Source organism: Benincasa hispida, chromosome 3 (genome assembly GCF_027475165.1).
Source record: "Benincasa hispida cultivar pf3 chromosome 3, pf3_genome.v1.1, whole genome shotgun sequence".
NCBI lineage: Eukaryota > Viridiplantae > Streptophyta > Magnoliopsida > Cucurbitales > Cucurbitaceae > Benincasa > Benincasa hispida.
The window spans coordinates 46,620,750-46,643,729 of NC_143480.1; the positions used below are offsets into that span (position 1 = coordinate 46,620,750).

General features: G+C 33.2%; 1 protein-coding gene across 1 annotated transcript in view; it reads left to right on the forward strand.

Annotated features, from left to right (window-relative positions):
• Positions 1-4,861: 4,861 nt before the first annotated feature.
• LOC150037309 (uncharacterized) overlaps positions 4,862-22,980 on the forward strand; it is a 45,708-nt gene continuing 27,589 nt past the window's right edge. Inside the window, exons 1-3 of the mRNA XM_090311958.1 lie at positions 4,862-5,066; positions 5,240-5,340; positions 6,629-6,832. Coding sequence (XP_090168084.1) covers positions 4,862-5,066; positions 5,240-5,340; positions 6,629-6,832 — 510 coding nt within the window. The remainder of the gene's footprint in view (positions 5,067-5,239; positions 5,341-6,628; positions 6,833-22,980) is intronic.

Consider the following 22,980-nt stretch of genomic DNA (forward strand, 5'->3'; position numbering starts at 1 on the left):
ATAGCTAAACGGTCGTTTAGTTCCATCGTATAGAAACTTCAATGCATCGCTTAGCAATGCATCTACACGATCGCTCAGCAATGCATGTAGACGATCACTCAGTGCTATCGCATAGCACTTCATCGCATCACTTAGCGCGCGCCGGAGCTGCAGGATTGTTTAGTGCCATCGTATAGAAAATTCAACGTATCGTTTAGTTCCCACGCAAAAGCTAAACGATCGTGTAATGCTATTGTATAGCAATTTGAACACATTGTTTATCTCCCGCAAGTACACGATCGTTTAGCATTCAACATCACAACAACCAATGCTCATTGCTATACTATCATCTAGCTTTTCTTCACATCGTGTAACGCCTGGAACTAGACAATCGCTCAACAACTGAACCTCAACAACGATTTTGAGCAGAAGTTGAAAACTGGAATAGCAGTTCAGCCTCCTTTACTTGTTTCTTCATTTACATCTTAATTTTAACTTTAATGACTCCAAATAAATTATAAACTCTTGCTAACACATAAAAGGTCATCAAACAAGAGCCAATTACAAATTTAAATGAGAAATTAAAAAGAATTAAAAGGCCAAAACTCAGAAAATCATATCAATGCATCAGTGTCATATTTCTCATATAAAACACCCACCAAACAAAGATTAAACCGAATTGAATGCTTATACGATGCTCTGATACCAGTTGTGGGAATGTATCAGCAACAACGGAAGAAACAAGGATCATTTAAGTACTCTAATTCATTAATTTTGGCAAAATATAAAGCATGCTCTTGTAGAAAACAAATGAGTTTCATGACATACCTCTTGTAGAATTTCTTCAAAACTTGTTCTCCAGCTGCAATCTTCTCCAAATCTTGTTGCAGACCACCTGAAGATCTTTCCCACTATTCTCTTGGTGCTCTAGAATGAGTTGTGGGACTCAAAACAGGCTTGAATCAAGGGATGAAGGAGAATTGCTCACAGTAGCAATCTGGTTGAAGAACTCTTTCTTCAACACAAATTTTCTCTAAAATTCTCTCTTGATAGCATGCCCGAAATTCACACCAAACTCTTCAATATATTGCAGATCAACATGCAAGGGAGAGAGTTGCATGAGTTGTAGCTCATGCTTGGAGTAACAAAAGGCAATGTTGATAGCTTTTGTGTAAGCAACTAGGAGATGGATAATGGAAAGCCAAGTTTTTCCATTTGTGTTTTGTTTTTTTAATTTTCCAATTTTATAAAAAAATCAAAACTTGATTTTTGAAAACCATTTTGATTTTAAAAACTGAAAAATAAAATTAATTTCATAAATTATTTTTTTAATAAAACTTAATTAATTTAATATCAAATATTAAATTAATTTTTACACACATCCATCTTTATGTATTTAAATCATATTTAAATTTAAATTCTCCTATTCCGTTTAATTCTCAAATTAAACATGTAATTATATCTCATATAATTACTAATTTCCTTAATTCTAATTTGACCGTTTCAAATTAACTTATCACGCTATTCTAGAGCTAGTCCATTATGAGCTAGTAGACCAGATTAATCTCTATTCGTTAACTAATGAGTCATTCCACTAAAGCCTATAGTTGCACTCCCCTCACTGTAGATATATTATGTCCAAATTGGTTTGTTATCCGTAATAACGGCTGGGGCCCCTTGTTCAAGACCTGGATTCAGTACTTGAGAGAACAACTTTTCTCCTATCCTTAAATCAGGTAGGCGTGAACTTCATCTTGCATCCTATGTTCAGCTATCTATTAGGTCTTACCCCTGAAATGGAAGTCTTATTGAGCTGGCTTGTTGAGCTAACCCCCACCTATGCAAATCTATGGGTAATCCCCAATGAACAGGAGTTCATAGTTAGGTCAGGATTAAGATCGAGTTACCTAGGTCATCTAGGTGAAATAGTCAGTTTTATATAGTAAACAACGTTATAAAGGAAGAGTGACTTATTTCTTAGTTCGATCTTATGCAAACTCATTGCATAGGACACCCCACTTCTAATGGCATAACATGTATGAATTAGGATCACATCGTATGTAGCACTTTACAACTCTTTGTAACAACTACAGAGTAGGCCGCATCCAATGGTGTTACCAGAATAAGGTACCCAACTTTATTCATGTACCATAGATCATTTTGACTATTTACTCGAACCTAATCCACTCTTATATCTCCACATAAAGTTCAAATACTCATACAATAGTCATGAGTCTTTGTTTATTGAATTTAGACTTTCATACAATTTATGAAATCAATAATAAGTTTATTGATTATAGAAAATGTTTATCATTTTACAAACTGGGAGTTTTAGGACATAAAACCAAACAATTGATTAATTTAATAATTGATTAATCTTAATTAAATCTAATTTAATTAACGATTTCATTTAAACCATATTAAATGAAACATCTCTCACATAATATATAGTTTTAATTAAATTAAATTAAATAATTATTTAATTCTCCAATTATGTAATTACCAAATTAAATATCAAAGATTTAATTTACATTTGAATCATATTCATTTGTATTTCTCTCATAACCTATAGTTTAAATGTGCATCAAATACACATTAATGTTAACCTATAGTTTTAATATGAATCCAATTCATATTTAATTAATATTTGAACTCCTTCAAATATTTAATTCTTCCAATCCAAAATTAACTTTATATTATGAAGTTTAATTAAAATATAAACTTTATATTATAATGCATCATTATACATTATATTATTTCCCAAAGTGAATCTGAACATTTCAAATTCAATTCAAGACATAGTTACCTCAATTCTCTTTACGAGTTAGAAAGGATACCTAAATATCAGAACCTCCAATGATATGAGATTAATTGGCTATACTCATTAACCAAATTAATCAATATCCATTAACTGTGGGTACACTCCACTAAATAACCACAACTGTACTCTTCTCACTATAGATATACTTCTGTGTTCACAGATATAGACCAATGACAGCAAGTTAGTCCTCCACGAGTTTTTATAACACCAACTGGGTCAAATTACCATTTTTCTTTTGAGTTTCCTCTGTATCCTTAAGTACCGGTTCTCCTTTAATGAACAATCTATTTAATGTCTAATCAATAAATAGAAACCCTCTCGAGCCAGTGAAAGGGTAGGGCCCTTTGTTCAAGTTTCGGAGACACCACTTAAGAGAGCACTCATCTACTTACCCTAAAGTCGGGAAGGAGTGAAATGCATCTTGTATTATTATGTTCTTAACTCCCCACTTGATCTTGTCCCCAAAATGGTAGACTTAATGAGTTGGCGAACTAAAGGACAATTCCTAGTGAATATTAGTTCATAATACACTTAGGATGAAGACTAAGACAAGAGATTCGAACTTCGATAACTGCATGTGCTGCCTCGTTGGAATTCCTAAAGTTGGTGGAAGTGGCAATAAAAGTAGAAAAGATTTTAAGGATGGAAATATATGGGGAAGGGAATGGTTCAACAAAAAAAAAAAAAAAAAAAAAAAAAAAAAAACAGATAGGTATGCATGTCATCTTAGGCCTTTTACTTAGAATCATGAAGGTTCTTAGCTAGAATATGTGGCAATTTTGCTAGGAATTCATGAGAAAGTGAGCTTGCGTCGATCAAAATGATGAATCTCGGCTAACCTGTTATTATGCGTTCAATGTTCTATTTTTGTAGCTAAAATAGGAAGTGGACGCAAACGTAGAAACCGGACCACCGCATAGGCGACCGCATGTGGAGAAACACTCCATCGAAAAGGCGAACACGTTCAATCAACGCATGGATGTTGCGATAATCAGCCGCATGCGTCCATCGCATAGGAGTTGCGCTTGTCAAGCGATTATGGTCATCGTGTAGAGTTGCGGTATTAAGTGAATGCGGACACTGAATGATTGCGACTACACGATAACGCATGATAAAGGGATCAATGCAAGGTTGGTGGAATGAACGCATCTCTCTCAAGGATCAACGCAAGTCAATGCGTTGACACACATGGCCGCAATGAATTGCATTCAATATGGAAAGGGACATCCAGTAGAAGTCTGCCCTTAGAATTAACAATCTGTATACTCTATCCACAATGAACCGTTTGGAAACACCTACAACCCTGGTTGGCGGAATCACCAAACTTTAAGTTGGGACGTGAATCACAACCACGGGAGCCACAGTATTCATCAAAATAGTTATCAGGGGAATCGAGGCAACCCTCTGGTCTTCATTAATCTGGACCACAGCCCAGGTAATTTTCAAAGTGTACAACCCTATGACCAACAATTCTTATCTGACACCTCTTGCAGTACCTCGTCTCTGAAAATGTTGTTGAAACATTATATCAAGAAGAGCGAGGCAATTAGACAATCGCAAACTTCCTCCCTTAGAGAGCTGGAGGAGCAGGTTGAAAAGCTTGCGATTGAACTAAAGAATAAAGTGACTGGTATGCTGCCCAGTAGTTCGGGAGCATCGGGGCCACGTGGTAAAGAGCAATGTCAAGCAGTGACATTGAGAAATGGTAAAACAACAGCCCATGTGCCACCAGTACCAGATTCAATAACAAGACGAGTAGATTTAAATGTCGACGATGACTAATCAACCATTAATAGTAGAATCACCAGTTCAGAAGTAAGTACATCTATAAGAGATGAATCTCAGCAAGACCTGAATTCAAAAGCAACGCAACCTCCAGTTACTAAAACACAGCAAGCACAAGACCTCAATGAACAGCCAACTAAACAAGAAGTACGACGGGATCCTCCACCTTTCTCGTCCAGGCTGAAGAAGAAAGATGATAGTAAGCAATTTTGGAGGTTCGTGGATGTCCTCCGATAACTACACATCAATATCCCCTTGATAGAAGCTCTGGAACAGATGCCGAGCTATGTGAAATTCCTTAAGGATATACTTGCTAACGAAAGAGAGATCGGGGAAAATGAAACAATTGCATTAACATATGAATGCAGTGTGCTGTTTCAGAACAACATCCCCTCCAAAATGAAAAATCTTGGGAGTTTTACATTACCCTACTCAATAGGAGGGAAAAAGGTCGGAAATGCGCTATGTGATTTAGGAGCAAGTATGAACTTAATGCCCTTGTCGATCTTCAAGAAGCTAAATATCGGCAACGCAAGACCAACTACAATTACATTACAGTTGGTCGATAGATCGATAAAGAATCCCGAGGGCAAGATAGAGGATGTACTCATGCAAGTAGATAAGTTCACTTCCTTGTTGACTTTATTATATTAGATTATGAAGCTGACAGAGAGGTGTCTATCATCTTGGGTAGCCCATTTCTTGCAACAGGGCGAGCACTGATCGATGTACAGAAGGGAGAACTGACCATCAAGGTTGACGATCAGCAAGTGAAGTTAACGTTCTCAATGCGTTGAAATACCTAAGTGATATGGAGAATTGTCAATATGTTGAGGAATTACAGGAAGAACCTTGGCACGAGCCCCTAGAAGAGTTAGAGGAAGAAGATTTTGGAATCGACGCAATGTGGAAGGAGAATTGCGCCGCAATACAAGTTAAATCAATTTTTGAAACACTCAAGTTGTTCGAATGAGCATCGCTACGCACTAAGCCATCCTTGGAAGAAACACCTATGTTAAAGTTGAACCCGTTGCCTGTGCACCTCAAATACACTTACTTAGAAGGTAATAACACGTTACTGGTTATTATATCTTCCTCGCTGAGTAAAGAAAATGAGGATGCACTCATTCAGATCCTAAAAAAAAATGCAAAGGCTTTAGGATCGACCTTGGCAGACATTCGAGGAATCAGTCCCTCGTATTGCATGCATAAGATTCGTCTGGAAGAAGGAAGAACAGGATCAATAGAAAGGCAACGTCGCTTGATCTCTGCCATGAGGGAGGTTGTGAAGAAAGAAATAGTGAAGTGGCTGGATGCAGGCATCATTTACCCTATATCAGATAGCAGTTGGGTGAGCCCAGTGCAATGCGTTCCGAAGAAAAGAGGAATGACAATCATCACCAACGACAAGAATGAATTAATTCCCATAAGGACAACTATGGGGTGGAGAATCTGTATGATTTACCGCAAATTAAATTTGGCCATTAAAAAGGACCACTTCGCACTCCTATTTATTGATCAGATGTTAGACCGACTTGCTGGGAATGAATTCTTCTGTTTTCTTGACGGCTACTTAGGGTACAATCAAATTGCAATTGCGCCAGAGGATCAAGATAAGACAACCTTCACATGCCCATTTGGCACGTTTGCATTCCGTCCCATGTCGTTTGGGCTCTGCAATGCGCTAGGTACTTTCCAATGATGTATGATGGCGATATTTTCAGGTTTCTTGGAGGAGTCAGTCGAGGTATTTATGGATGATTTTTCAGTTTTCGGCAATAATTATGACTCCTGTTTATCTAACCTTGAGAAAGTCTTGAAGAGATGTATGGAAACTAATCTTGTTCTGAACTGGGAGAAATGTCACTTTATGGTTGAAGAAGGAATTGTACTGGGTCATAAAATATCGAAGGCAGGATTGAAAGTTGATCAGGCGAAAATCGACGCAATTTCCAATCTACCACCACCAGTAAATGTGAAAACGATTAGGAGTTTTCTGGGACATGCGGGGTTTTATCGAAGATTTATCCGCAACTTTCCCAGATCACAAGGCCACTAAGCGCACTCCTTGAAGCTGACCGCGAGTATGATTTTGATGATGTGTGCACTGCAGCATTCCACACACTGAAGAATGCACTCATCACTGCACCCATTCTAACTGCGTCAGATTGGACACAACCATTTACGTTGATCTGTGATGCTAATGGATATGCAGTGGGCGCAGTTTTGAGTCAGCGCAAGGACAAGGTATTGCATCCTATCTACTATGCAAGTAAAACGTTGAATAAACATTCTTTTTAAAACTAGAAAGGCATTTTTTAGCAGAAATTTATTATATAGAAGAATAAAGTAGGGTTTTGCTAGGAATTTTCAAGGATAGAAAGAAATTGCAATGTTAAGTAATGTGCCTAGGTGGAGCATTCGGAGCAATCAATCGACGCAAAATTTAGGATAGAAATTGAGCAATATTGCCTTAGTAGAAGATATGCTTGAGGACAAGCATATATCTAAATTTAGGGGTTTGTAGAAATACAAGTTATTTATATTGTTTTATTTAGATATTGCGGCCAAAAGAAAGGAAAGTTGCGTCAATTGTATAAAAATTAGCTAAGAAATGCAAGAATTATAAATTGTCGTCAATACACCCACTGACACCATTGCGATGGTAGAAAAGAATATTTCAAGTTTGTTTTGTAGCAAATCAAGTCACCGTATGCGTTCAAGGCTCAAGATAAACTAAACAACGCATCTACATCACATTGCGCCCATCATTCAAGAATGAATAGACGATCAACGCAATGACGGCACATGCGACAATCGATCAAGAACTAAGTGATCAACGCAATCTCAACCACATGCGGTAATAAAAAACAACACCGCATGTGGGCAAACGATCAAAGATGTAAAAAGCAACGCGATTGCGGAGGATTCTGATGCATGTACAGCTGACCATTGTGCATTTCAAATAGGATTGATTGCGTAACAGAAGGAATATTCACTCCACCATTTTTGAAAATGCCTTAACAATGAAGTGGGGACCACAATACAAAGAGTCAAAGCATAGCCTATAAATAGCTCCGGCCATTCCACTGAAAAGATATGCTTGAATATAGAGAAAAGTGTATATACTGATCTGAGAGAGAGACTGGTTGAGCGACTAATCATAGTAGATCTGGGAAGAATTAAGAGACAAAGTCGAGAGGTGAGTCTCCGGGAAAGAATCCTTTCGATCCCCACCATTAAAGCTTTGTACGAAGGTCACTTCTACTAGACGAGCAAGCCTGAGAGGGAAGCTCTTCTCTTCATCCACTCAACACGCCGGCAAGCAAAACCACCGTCCAGATCTGTGTCAAGACGTTGACACTCTTCTGTATTTGTTTCTATCTCTTAATCATCAATTGTATTCATCTTCTTAGTCTATCATTTACACCATGTATCAGATGCTTAATTCTATAATTAAATGTTATGATCATTTCCATCTTCATTTATCTGTCTATTTCCGTTCATCCATAATTCACTTTCTCCACGATGTTTTCTTAATCCCTTGGATAATTATCATCAATTAAGAACGTAATTAATTGGGTTAAGGAAATAATTATGTTTAGTTAAAGCATGCTAGATCACATCTTCACCTGTGATAGCAGAAGTGAAGATGCCATTCCGCCTATCGAGAGAGGGTTAGAAGAATGTGTTACCTAAAGCAAAAAGTACTTCTAGAGATGGAAGCAACATTGCTTTCACCACGTTCATCCCTATTTCACCATAGAGATATGGGAACGCGGCCGATCACCGAAAGGTGCCAAGGGAAAGCAGAACCTTAGTTGTATCTTTAACACAATTCACAACCTTGCAATGTTTGTACTAATTATCCTTTTCCCCTTCTGATTCATCCATAAAAACTTGCCATCACATACCACGATCCTTTGTATAAACTTCACAGCCAATCTCGAATTCAGCATCATGTATATCATGTATCTTATATCTTGCATCACATTAGCTTAGGTTTATTTTCACCGCAATTTATTTTATTAACACAACTTTAGTTTATCTTCACAATTTTACTTTACTACAATTTACCTTCCTATACAAACACACCCTTTATTAATTGTAAAAACACCAATTGTATATATCACAAATGTAACACATTAACGACAACAATCCCTGTGTTCGACCTCGGATTCCTCTGAGAAACTTGCGTTGAAATTATACTTGGTTTTAGTGCAAGGAAACTTGTGACAACGCATAGCATACTACAAGCATTTCAGTAATAACGCAAACATCTAGAAGTAGTATCGCATAAAGTGTAAATAAGCATAACACAGCATCCACACTCCATCTCCATCTTTCCAAGTCAGTAAGTTTATGGCAACATGAGCTTGTATGATTCACATTCATCATTGTCCATATCCATATATACTTATAAAGAATATCAATTCACGACTCTACAACTCCGTAGCATTTTCTTATGTTGTTTCTAATATGAACTTAATGGAGATAACTAAAGCCTTAAAGATCTATATCCCTTTCTTTGGGTGGTTCTGGTATGGATTTGATGGATAGTTGCAAAAATCTTAATAGCTCAGTTTTAAGTGGTTTTTCATTTGCAGATTTGATGAAGTTAGTCCAGGTATGGATTAGATGTGAAGTCTTCATAGGTCAGTTTTGAGTGCGATAGACTCAATGAAGCAATAAACGTAAATATGAAGGTGTGACCACCTTCTATGAAAGAGTTAAGGGTCTCTTTCTAAAGCATTCATGTAACCAAAGGTTTATGTGCATGGCCTTATATAGCACACTTTACATCCTATAATCAAGGAAAATTTCAGGAGTAAAAACATGTTGTGGGTATCTCAACCATAGTTAGTGAAAGTTTAAAAGGTAAACACGCTCTTTCAGGTTGTTGTATTACTTCACGATGCATCAATTCAAATTGTAAGATATTGTTGTCTAAGTTTGTTCTTCTTTCTTAGCTCATAATTTGATTTTCAAAATATTTTTGTTGTTCAATTATTTGCTATACCAATCATTCGTGGGGGATTGTTGGGAATGACTTTGGGCTTTTAGCCCAGTAAAAAGAAAAAGTAATTTTGAGAGAAAAGAGGCAGAAGTTGTCCTACATTGGAAGATTAAGGCTTCAAAAGTGGGTACATATATAAATGCTTGCAAGAGAGTTTCTAAAGTGTGGTGGTGGTAGAGGTATAACCCTTTCATCAAATGCACGTGTCATCGTCGTCGTCCAATTGAACAAACGGGTTTGGGTTCGCACTTGCACGAAAAAGAAATAACTTTTTACTATTTATCCTTCTTAAATTATAATAAAAAAATCATTTTATTACTATTAAACATTTTTTTACCAAAATAAATGTGTTAATTGGAATTAATTTCAAAACGTTTTTCACAGAAAAACCCTAGCTTTTCATCTTCACTGATTTTCTCTACTTTATGTTTCTAAGCTAATTTTCTGGTTGACTTCAATTCGTTCTCTGACAAGTGCACGTCAGAGTCCCGATGTTGTGTGTATTGAGGCTGATGTCCTAAATCTTGTGGGTTATGTAGTTTGTAATTCTAATGTACAAACAATTTTATTTATTTAATAAAATATGAGATATTTTATTCGACATTTAGTAGTATTGACCTAAAAACCAATAAACTAACGTCCACGGTTATCTTCTGTAGCTTAAACATGTATGTAAAGACATATAAGTGGATCATGTTTATATGATAAACTAAATGGTCTGTAGTAGATGAATCAGGCTAGGTACCTTATCCTTGTGACACTACGAATATGACCCGCTTTGTAGATGTTACAATTATTGTAAATTGCTACAAATGATTTGATCCTGATCATTCATGTAGGGACATGTAAGCGTGGGTATTCTACACAAAGGAATTTGTATAAGACCGGACCACAAATTGAATAATCTCATTATATAACACCGTTAATAATTGGTAGGCCATTGGATTCACCGTCACCCATCAATCCGTGCTATGCAAATAATATTTATATGCACCAAACAAACTAGTAGTACAAGCGGCAAGTCCGGGGTCAAACCACAGAGAGCTGATTGGATTCCTAAAAAATTGAAACTAGTAAGAAGTGACCAAAGGGGGCTTTTGTGAAAATTGTGAATTAAAATTGCACGAAAAATTAAATTGCACAATGTGAAAGAATTAAGAATGTGTAAAAATATCAATTGAACAAAATACTTAGCTTCGGTAGTTCTAGTTTATTTCATTCCTTTTCAATTCTATCATAGACTATTCAAAAGATATGTGAGAAATTTAAATTACAACTTAGCCTACTCGTTTAGAATCCTAACTGGTAGTCCATAAAATCAAGTTAATTAAAGGAAAAACGAGAATCCTCAACTAATCAATCAATCATCAGGCATTAAGTTCTAAGGCAAACCTAAGCCGAACAATTGATTTCCATCGTCTAACCAATTATTTGAGCGAGAATTATCTAAATTAGAAAGTAATGTTTATTAATTGGAATCCCAATTTAACTTCACAAACTTACTTAACTCTTGCTTCTAGGTGATGACTGCCTAACGATTACAAATTAGGGCAAATCAAAGCAATCAGTTATACATGCATAGCTAATTTGACAGATTATCCCATACAAGACAATTGAATAATAAACTCAAAATAAATTCTTATAAAATTTAGACAAGTCTCACAAAATTACATAACGCAGTCTCAAGAACAAATCATCTTCTACGAAACCCAAGCCAAGTTCTTATCCTTCAGCCACAAATCATCTTCAAATTCATGGTTATCTTTGTAACTTAAACATGTATGTGGAGACATACGGGTGGATCATGCTTAAGTGATAACCTAAATGGTCTATAGTAGATGGATAAGGCTGGGTACCTTATCCTGGTGACACTACGAGTATGGACTACTTTGTAGGTCTTACAAGTGTTGTAAAATGCTATAAATGATCTGATCCTGATCATTCATGTACAGACATGCAAGCGAGGATATTCTATATAAAGGAGTTTGTATAAAACTGGACCACGAAATATTTTGTTCCATTATATAACATCGTTCATAATAGAGACTTATATTTCACCAGGATGACCATAGATAACATGACTTGAATCTTGAGTGAGTTGTGAACTCCTGCCTATGAGGGCGGTCCTTTGATATCTATAGGTGAGAGTGGCCAAATCGCGAACTCAACAAACCTACCATTTTGGGGATTTGTCTAATTAAGGAGCTAGGAACACAGCTACACAAGATGGAATTCACTCATTCCCCGAAGCAGGGGTAAGTAGATAAATTGCTCCCTTAAGGGTTGATTCCAAGTCTTGAATAATGTGGTGTTATACCCTCTCCTGACCCCAAAGGAGTTTAGTCATAGTATGATTATGATCTATTGTTTGTTAAAGAGATCAATGGTACTTAAGGAGTAAGATGTAAGTACAGGGACAAAAGGGTAATTTCGCCTAGCTATACTTACAAGAAATTTGTGAAGGGCCATCCTACTGTTGATTGGTTATATCCAATGGACACAGAAATATATCTGTAGTACAAAGAGTGCAGTTTTCGATCTTTAGTGAAGTCCCGACAGTTAACGGATGGTGAATAATGTAATTAAAGAGTTTATTTAATTATTCATGTACCATTGGAGCTTCAAACTATAGGTCCATAAGGTCCCCTTGGTAGCTTAATAGGATTTAGTTGAGAATCAATTTTGGATTAATTTGAATTGTTCAAATTAATATAGGGATTTAATTATATATGATATAATTAAGTTGTTTCAGTTATATGTGATATAATTGTCATAATGTATTTAATACATTATAGCTTAATGGGAGGAAATAAATATTTGAATGAGATTCAAATATATTTTCTATAAATGAGATTCATAGTTGTTAAATTTAATATAAATATGATTTATATTAAATGTCATATAAAAGAGAAAAGAAACTATAGTTTATATTGTATGTGATACAATATTAAAACTATAGGTTATATGTTATATTTGATAAAACATATAATTATATATATATGTATATATATGTGTGTATATATCTATATATGTATATATATGTGTGTATATATGTGTGTGGGTGTGTGTGTGTGTGTGTGTGTGTGTGTATATAATATGATAAGTTATTTATCATATTCATATTCATATTGTTATTATTATTTTGATAATAAGGAAGGGAGTTACAACTCCTTTCCCATCTTTTCTCTCCACCCACATTAATGGGGGTGGTTATATTTTATGGTAAGGATAATAAAAGAAAAGTTCTCTTCTTCTTCTTTTGGAGATAAGGCTATTGAACGATTGAGAGAAAAAGACAGAAGTGTTCTGTGTCTTTTAAGTTTTGTGAGAAAGTTCTCAATCTTCTTCTTCCTCCACATTAAAGTTTTCCCTCTTAACTAAAATAGTCAAAGCCCACCACTCCTAGGTTCTCACCCTGAGAATACCAAGGTTTCATTGTGGTAGTGTCCAGGCTTTGGTTCAAGATTAATCTTGAAGAAGGTCTTTGAGAAGTTTGTGATCTGTTCGAGGGAAATCGTGAAGAAAAGGTCTTCAAAGGTGAGGCTTTTTTAAACCATTTTCTTTTAAAGCATGTTGTAATTTAGATTTAAATGCATATGTGTTTGCTTGTTTACTGTAAAACTTTATATTCAATAAATTATGCAAGGTCGTTCTTTGAAGAGCGGTTCGATCCGAGCAGTTCAAGATCCGATTCACCTGTTCTGAACTGGTTGACTCAAATTTTGTAATAGTTAGCATTTTATTTTCTTTTGAGAGGTTCTATCCCGATCCATCAACTGTTAGAGTAAATATACATGCAATGTATGTTTTATATTGTATGTCATAATATATGTCATATAATTTTAAAACGCACAATAGGTTTTGCATTTATTTTCATGCAACATCTTATATTATAAGTGTTATCATATGTGAGTATGCATGATTTAAATTACATAATGCATGCTCATGCATCATATAGTATAAATATTATAGTATATGTAAAGCACATAGAGCAAAAGTATCATATAATTGGGGAGATTATGCATCAAGAAGACGTCATCATCACATAGATAGCTTCGGAGCACAACGTTGTTAATCCGTTTATAAAGGCCCTCATGGCTAAGGTGTATAAGGGTCACCTGCAGAGTATGGGTCTATGGGATAGACCACATTTAGTCTAAGGCAAGTGGGAGATTTTGTACTTGGCAGATATTATGCCTAGTTTATTGTTTTTGTGTGTACTTCTATATTGGTATGACTTTTATACTGTACACCCCACTAGCTTTAAGATAAGTGGGAGATTGTTGGGGTTGATGCCCTAAATCTGATGGGTCCTGTAGTTTGTAATTGTAATGTACAAACGATTTTATTTATTTAATAAAATGTGAGATATTTTATTCAACATTTAGTAATATTAACCCAAAAATCAATAAACTAACATCCAAGGTTATCTTCTATAGCTTAAACATATATGTAGAGACATATAGGTGAATCATGTTTAAATGATAATCTAAATGGTCTATAGTAGATAGATAAGGTTGGTACCTTATCCTGGTGACACTACGAATATGACCCATTTTGTAGATATTACAATTGTTGTAAAGTACTACACATGATCTAATCCTAATCATTCATGTAAAGATATGTGAACAAGGTTATTCTATACAAAGGAGTTTGTATAAGACTAGACCACAAATGAATAATCTCATTATATAACATCGTTAATAATGGAGACTTACATTTCACCAGGGTGATCATAGGTGACATGATCTAAATCCTAAGTAAGTTGTGAACTCCTATCTCTGAAGGTGGTCCTTTAATTTGTATGGGTGATAGTGGCCAGATTGCCGACTCAATAAACCTACCATTTTGGGAATTCGTCTAATTGAGGAGTTGGAAACATAGCTGCACAAGACGGAATTCACTCTTTCTTTAATGTTGGGGTAAGTAGAATTGCTTTCTTAAGGGCTGATTTTGGGACTTAAACAATGTGGCGCCACACTCTTTCTTGGCTCGTAAGGGATTTGGTCATAGTTGGACTATGACTTATTGTTCATTAGAGGGATCAATGGTACTTAAGGAGTTAGATGTAACTATAGGGGCAAAACGATAATTTTAGCTCAGTTGTACTTATGATCAATTTATGAAGGGTCATCGCATTGTTGACTGGTTATATCCAATAGACACAAAAATAAATATGTAGTGCGAATATGCAAATGTCATTCTTTAATGGAGTGAATGACAGTTAATGGATGTTGAATAATTTAATCAAATGAGTTTAATTTATTATTCAAGTACCATTGGAGCTTCAATCAACAAGTCCATAAGGTTTCCTCTATAGCTTAACTGGGATTATTGAGAATTAATTTTGGATTAATTTGAATTGTTCAAATAATTATATCACATATAATTAATTTAAATTAATTAAATTAATTATATCACATATAATTAACATAATATATTTGTTACATTATAATATAAAGTTTATTTTGAGATGAATTAAGTATTTGAATATGATTCAAATATTAATTATATGGATGAGATTCATATAATTAAATTTAATATAAATGTGATTTATATTAAATATCGTGTATTATTGAGGAAACAAAACTATAGGTTTTATTGTATTTGATACAAAATAAAAATTATAAGTTATGTGTTATATTTGATATAACATATAGTATATATACATATAATTAGTTAGTTATTATATGTATATAATTATTATTTAAATTTTTAATTTCAAAATTAAAGGGAGGGAGTTACAATTTCTCGCCCATTAATTCTCTCTTAGAAAAATGTGTGTGAAGAGTGTGGTATTGGAAGTTACGAGAATACAAAGCCCACACCTCTTGTTATTCTCATCTCCTACAGAGAATACAAAGGAAATTCTTGTAGTAGTGTCCAAAGTTGGATTGTTGGAATTTTGTTCAAGGTGTTTGTGATTGTTTGTGACAGATTGAGAAGGAATTTCGTGATTTTTTTTTTCTTTTTACTTCAAGGGTAAGTAATTCTTCAAACCCTAATTATTCCTTCCCTAAAAACATGCTTTAAATTATGTTAAATTGCATTTTTTTGATCTATAAGTTTATATTCTTGATAAAATTGAAATTGGGATGATCTCCACTTCCACTGTGGACCTTCAGGTTCTTTCAGTGTGACCTTGAGGAGCAACCGACTTCTTGCGATACAACACCGAGGTCGCATTGTTCTTACTTTCAAGGCAGTAGCTTTGTCCACGATACAACAATCTTCATCTGGAATAACATTGCAACCCGAAATCGAGGGGAATAATTGTACGAAGGACCCTTTTATAGGGCTCAAATGAAAAGTAGCCTTAACTTTTAAATTAAATGGTTTTTGGCCTTCTGCTGATGTCATCATCCTATGAAATTACCACTTTAACATTTCTTCCTTCTTCCTTCTTCATTCTTCCTTTTGCAACATTTTTTTTCCCTTTTTCTTCATTTCTCTACTTTTTTTTTCCTTTTCTTTCATTTATTATTTTTTTCATCGTTATTGTTTCCATTTTTTTTGTTGTGTTTTTGTGTGGTCATCGCCTTCTTCGTCTACCATTCTTTTTCTCTGTTCATTGTGGTCATCTTCTTTTTCTTCTTCGTCTTCTTCGTCTTCTTCTTCTTCTTCGTCTTCTTCCTCTTCTTTTTCTTCGTCTTCTTCTTCCTAGTAAAATGTGATATTTATTCATGTCGTAGTAAAATGTCACAATCTATCAGTGATAGATACTACAAGACATATTAGTGTGATATTTATCGTGTCTATCACTAATAGACAGTTATAATATCATTAATATTAGTTAAATTATATGTTTAAATCTTATTTTGGTTCATGAACTTTAAATAATATTCTATTTTGGTCCCCAAAACTTTTAAAAATGTTCGTTTCAAACCCTAAACTTTGAATATTCTTTTATTTTAGGAATTTTTAAAAAAGTGCTTATTGTGGTCCCTGATATATCAAGTTTTTTTTTTTGTTAACTTTTTAACAAAATAGCGAGGTGACTTATATTATATATATATATATGCTACCAAATAAATTAGCTACGCTAAAAAATCTAGAATTTCAATTTTCAAGGTGGCAAAGCAAGAGTATGTAAAAGATATTTTTATTTCAAAATTTTGATCGTTCAATATTTTAGCATGTTGGTTGTTAGTATTTTACTTCCCCTTCTTGCTGAATACATCTTGAGTTGACTACAACAAAAATACAGACTTCTTCACATTTCTATTGAAAAGTTAACATAATTTTAATAGTAAGAATTAAAATAAACACTTTTTAAAAGTTTAGGAATTATAATTAACCGTTTTTAAAATTTAGGGACCAAAATATAACAAGATTCAAAGTTCAAGGACTATAATCGGAGTTAAACCCAAATTATAAATTTAGTTGATAAACAATGCGGTTTGTGTCTATTTAGTCTTTAAAATTTCAAAAATGTCATATAAGTTTCTAAACTTTCAATATTATCTTTAATAGGCTTCAGGATTTTTAATTTCGTGTCAATAAGTCTTTCAATTTTGTATTTAGATAGTAGATCCATAAATTTCAAAAAATTAGAAAACTCGGAGACTAAATTTGTAATTTTGAAAGTTTAGGAATCAAATAGACACAAACTTCAATATTTTATGGAGTAAGGGGTCGTTTGGCCCACTAACTTATTAACAAACTTCATCTTCTCAATTTTTTTTTTTTTTTTAAATTTTCATATTTATCAAAGGAATTCAATCTTCTTCACTATCTCTACTTTTCGCATTTACCAAGTAATTCTATTTGACTTTCTTAATTTACTTTTCACAATTATCTAGTAACTCAAATTTACAATTCTACACCTCAACACATATTTACTAACTCCACTCATTGGGCCAAATGTTCACCAAGTGGGCATTTGGTAGTCTAAGAGAGTTGGGTTAAGCCCATTCGGTTTTGTTTGACCAATTAAACGAAAACAGTGGATTTAATAACTCACCGTCTTACTCCAAAAAAACCAACCCTAATAATGTCTATTTTCAATTAATTCCCTCTTAACTCTCCTCTTCGACATTTCTCTCGCTCCTTTGTCTTTGTTTCACATTTCTTTCATTCTTATTTTTTCCATCTTCTCTCATCTTCATCCGACTAGTAACATTATCTTCGTCTTCTTCGTTTCTCTTCCTCTGATTGGCTCTTCTTGCTTGATTTTCTCTTCTTGCATGAATTTTTTTTGTTTAGATCTATTTTTTTTTTTTTTTGCGAGTTCTTCGTTTAGATCTAATTTTTTTGGAGATTTTTTTTAGATCTTTTTTTGTAGGATTTTTGTTCATGTCTACTTCTTTCGGGAGTTTTTTTTTTTTTTTTTGAGTCTACTTTCCTTTGGAGTTCTTTCTTGGGATGTACTTTTTTTGGGATTTTTTTTTTTTTTTTTTTTTGTAGGTTTAAGATCTGTAGAACTGTAGATCTATAGGGTTTTGCGTTGTTGTTGTTTTTTTTTTTTTTGGCATGGTTTTGGATCTACTTTTCTCTACATGTTAGATCTATAGGATTTTACGTGGTTTTTTTCTTGGACTTTTTTGGGGTTCAATTTTATGATTCCATGTTAGATTTTTTTCTTGGATTTCTTTAATTTATCTTCATTTTTCTGTGGGTTTTCCTTCCTTTTTTGTAGGTCTCGTCTCATTGCTTCAATAACGAATGTCCATTGTCGTTTTTTACTCTTCCTCAAATTTGGTGTGCAATGAAATTTCTAGTAGAGACTAGTGACCATGTTATTGGAGCTTGATGGGGGAGTTCATTCGTTCCTACAATATGTTATTGCTATTTACATTTTTTTTTCACATGTACTTGTACATTTGTTGAGGACATTATTATTTGACATCATAGGAATGAAATAAATTTATATTTTTTACCATATTATTTTTTCTACCTTCAAATGCTCATAGCCGTACGAATAGAATCTGTTATGTTGAATCCATTTAAAATAAATAAATAACTTTACTTTAATTTTGGAGGGTACTAAATTACCCAAGTTTTCAAAATTTTCATTTGAGATGTTAAATAAATATTTTGTTGTATTTAATCAGAAAAAATGCAATAAAATTTGGACAAAATACAAATTTTAATACTGGCTTTGTAAAAAAAAAAAAAAGAAAAAAAAATGAAGCGGGTGGTAAACAAACCTGCTTGAAAAATTTGTTTGGTAATTAGTTTCAGAAATTAAAAAAATTTGTAAGCAAACAACAGTAAGCGAACAAACTGTTTTAAAAAATATCAAATTAAAAAAAAAAATCAGTTTATGGTATACAAGTTTAAAAAGAAAACAATATCTAATAAAATTTTCAATAAATCGTTGGTAAACACATTTTTTAACAAAAGAACGTGTTTGGTAAACAAGTTTCAAAACAAAAAGTATATAAATTAGAATGAAACTAGTTGATAAATAGTTGGTAAATAAAATCAGATAACAAATTATTGGTAAATAGTTTTTTAAAAGTATAGTTGTTAGATAAGTTATAAAAAATATGGTTTGAGATTAAATCTCTACATAGTTCGTAAAACATAATTGGTAAACTTTTATTAGGTAAATGTGATCCATTTTTAGATCTAAGACAATAAGATATTTAAAGGAATGTAACTTTAATATACTATCACGTTCTCAACATCATTACGAAAAATGATGGGCTAAATATTCATATTATATAAACATAAATGGTTAAGTTATTGAGTTATTCAACGTTTATGTGTTTAACATGTTAATTTTTTATAATAATATTAAAGAATGAGTTGAGAATATATTATGTTTGAAAATTGAAAAAATTAAAGTTTTTATTGTTTTTGTCATAACATACTTAAGAAAATAGGTGTATAGTTGAAAATTAATCAACAATAATAAAAAAACAAAAAATCAATCTCATTTACAAAAACTACACTAGATGTCCCAATTTAACTCAACTTTGCACCTAAAACACACATTTTTTACACTCAATTGAACTCAACCCAACACCTAAAATATATACAATAATTATTAACTCAACTTTACACACAAACACAGACAATTTAATTCTCTAGATAATTTAACTTTTCAAATAATATTTATCAATTCAATTCAATTCAACTCTATGCTTTTATCACACGTCAAATGTCTTCTAACTATGTAATTTAGCTATTAACATTTTTAATAACTAGAGTTTACATGAGTAGAGGTTTAACGTGATGTGGTTTGAGCTGAATTATGGATGGTAATCCAATCACACCACCTTAGGGGCCATTTGGATTGAGGTTTTCTCAATGCCTAGGAATTAAGGATGTCTGGGAATTATATATCTAGGAATAAAATTACTGGGAATCAAGGATGACTATGTTTGGTTGTGCATGGGATGAGAATAGTATGTGTAGGAATAGTATGTGGGAATTAAAAAAATGAGATTGTGAAAACAAGTCCATGAGGGTTTATGCTCAAAATGGACAATATCATACCATTCTGGAGATAGTTTGAGGGTCTTGTCTCTATCAAACATTTGTTGAAATGCCTTGAATCTGTTTGTTGGCGCTTCGAACAACCAAGTACAGGGGTCTTGTTGAAAACCTATTCATAATTTGTATTCAGCATATCTATTTATTTGTAGTTATTTACGATTATGACTCTAGGGTTTAGAGTAGTGTGCTATATAAACTCTCTAACCCTGGAGGCGTCGTTATGATGTAATTTTCTGAAAACATTCTCTCTAATAATACCGTTCTCCCTCTACCCGTAGACGTAGTTAACACACTATTAGTGAACCACGTATATCTGTGTGGCGATCTTCTCTATCTCTACGTTCCCTTTTTTTTTTTTTTGTTCTTTAATTGTCGATTTTGTAACAATACAATCGCTTAAATTATCTACACGATCGCTGAGCTCCGCTACACGATCGTTTACAAAATACTATACGATCGCTTAATTATCTACACAATCGCTGAGCTCTGCTACACGATCGCTGAGTAACAAAATGCTATACGATCACTTACCAAATGCTACACGATCGCTGAGCTTGGCTACACGATCGCTTAGCTTTACTACACGATCGCTGAGTAACAAAATGCTATATGATCGCCTACCTAATGCTATACGATCGCCTACCAAATGCTATATGATCGCTTACCAAATGCTACACGATCGCTGAGCTCAGCTACACGATCACTGAGCTCTACTAAACGATCGCTGAGTAACAAAATGCTATACAATCGCCTACCTAATGCTATACGAACGCTTACCAAATGCTACATGATTGCTGAGTAACAAAATGTTGCACGATCGCCTACCAAATACTACACGATCGCCTACCAAATACTACACGTTCGCTTACCAAATGCTACACGATCACTGAGTAACAAAATGCTATATGATTTCACGGCTGGAAGGAAGGAAGGAAAATCATGGTAGGAAGCGGAAGAAGAAATGAAAACCCACATTTCTCAATGGGTATGCAATTCCTTCATTTGCGTGGGTAAAAGATACCTAGAAATTACCTTTTTTAAGATAAATAAACAAATCTCCCCGATCAAACATAGACTTTATAAATTCATTTCCATTCCCAGCCTCTTTTCTCTCTAACCAAACGGCTCTTTAAAGTACAAATGTATATATATATATATATATATTTTATGTGTCAGCCGTTTCCCCCCAAAATAAAAGCATTAGTAGAACTAATAAATTCCACTTTAATTGACCGAAGAGACGTCAAAGTGGTAATTTCATCGTACGAAAAAAGGTCGTCTGATTTTTCCACTACAGCTGTCATAAGGTTGAGACAATTTAATACATACTGACAAAATATAATCTTACATCATGCCTTTCCCCAAATGAAAAGATTATTCAAGGGCTCCTTTTCATCTCTTCCAGAACACACTATTTTATGATTGTTTTATTATATATATATATATATATTTCTTTTTTTTTTTTTAGTGAAAGTAAAACTTCTTGACATACTGCTTAGTTGAGCTATTTTGAATGGATATTTTTCATGATATCTTTAAAAGGTGGAAAGAGGGTCAATTTTTAAATTCTTAACTTATTTAACTTATTCAATCAAATTCAACCTTAAATAAATATAATTTCATTCAAATTTATCTAGTGATTTTAACAAAAAGCGAAAGTAAAGGTCTATGGAAACTTATTTAACTTATCAATCAAATTCAAAAAAAAAAAAAAAAAAAGTGAAGGTCGGATAATATATATGTTTAAAAAAAAAGCTAAAAAATATTAAAAAAAAACTAACCATTTCAAAATAGACTTATAAAAACTTCTAAATAGATTCACTTATAAAAATGTCTAAATACATTCACTTATAAAAATTTAAGAATTTTCATAGATATAATCATATATGAAAATAATTCACAAAATTCATCTACACTTAATGCGGAGAGATGAAAGAAAATAGATATTGTTTTTAAGTAAGAAGCGTAAAATGGAACTAAATAAATGAGGAAATATATTTATAAAAGGAAAATTCAAATATTTAGACAATTATAAAATTAGGATTGCGAAATGGACTGTTTAACTAAATCTTTCTACATTTTACAAGACTCTAGTGTACAGGCTATTAGATAACGACATTGAGATATTGTCTTATCTGACCAATTAATTGAGATTTGAGGATGAGTTTGTTTAGTTGTGGCTAATGGCCATGGAATAAAGAAGGATAAATTATGCCTTCATTCATTAAATAAAGTTAGATTTTCTTTGGAAATTTTGAGAATAAATTATAAATTTGGTCGATTTGAAAAACTTAATAAGAATTTAGCTCTATAATTTGTTATTGAAATTTAGTTTTTATAGGTTAATAACTTCCATCTTTTATATGAGAATTTTATTGGACCATAAATACTATTTATGATGTTTTATTGAACTAAAAAAATTAAATTCTAACTTCATGTAAAGGCAGTATGAGATTCATAGTGAAACCAACATTTTACCCACTTTTAACTAACATGTAAATCATATATATATATAGGATCAGGAAGAGAAAAATAGTGTAAAAAACTTATATGTTTCACTTTGCCCTGTATTTTCTCCAAGACTCCAGAAATCAAAAGCTACTCTCGTGGATGTAGGCACCTTTTGCGAACCACATTAAACCTTGGTGTGTTCTTCCTCTTTCTGTCCTTGCATGCTTGAATCTCCTTGAAATACCCCTCGATCTTTTGCTACTTCTTCGTTTTTCTTCTTGCTTGAAAAAACGACATTAAAAAGAGAAAGTTTAGAGAGAAGAATTTCATTCAAAACGAAATTGATTTGAAAGTTAAGTCTGATTAGAGAGGAAGAAGAAACTTACGTGTTGCAATTTCAAATCCTCTATATTAGATCCACTCGTGGCAATACCCATCTTCTTAGTTTTGGATCAATTCACTTCACTTAGGCCTTGGTGAA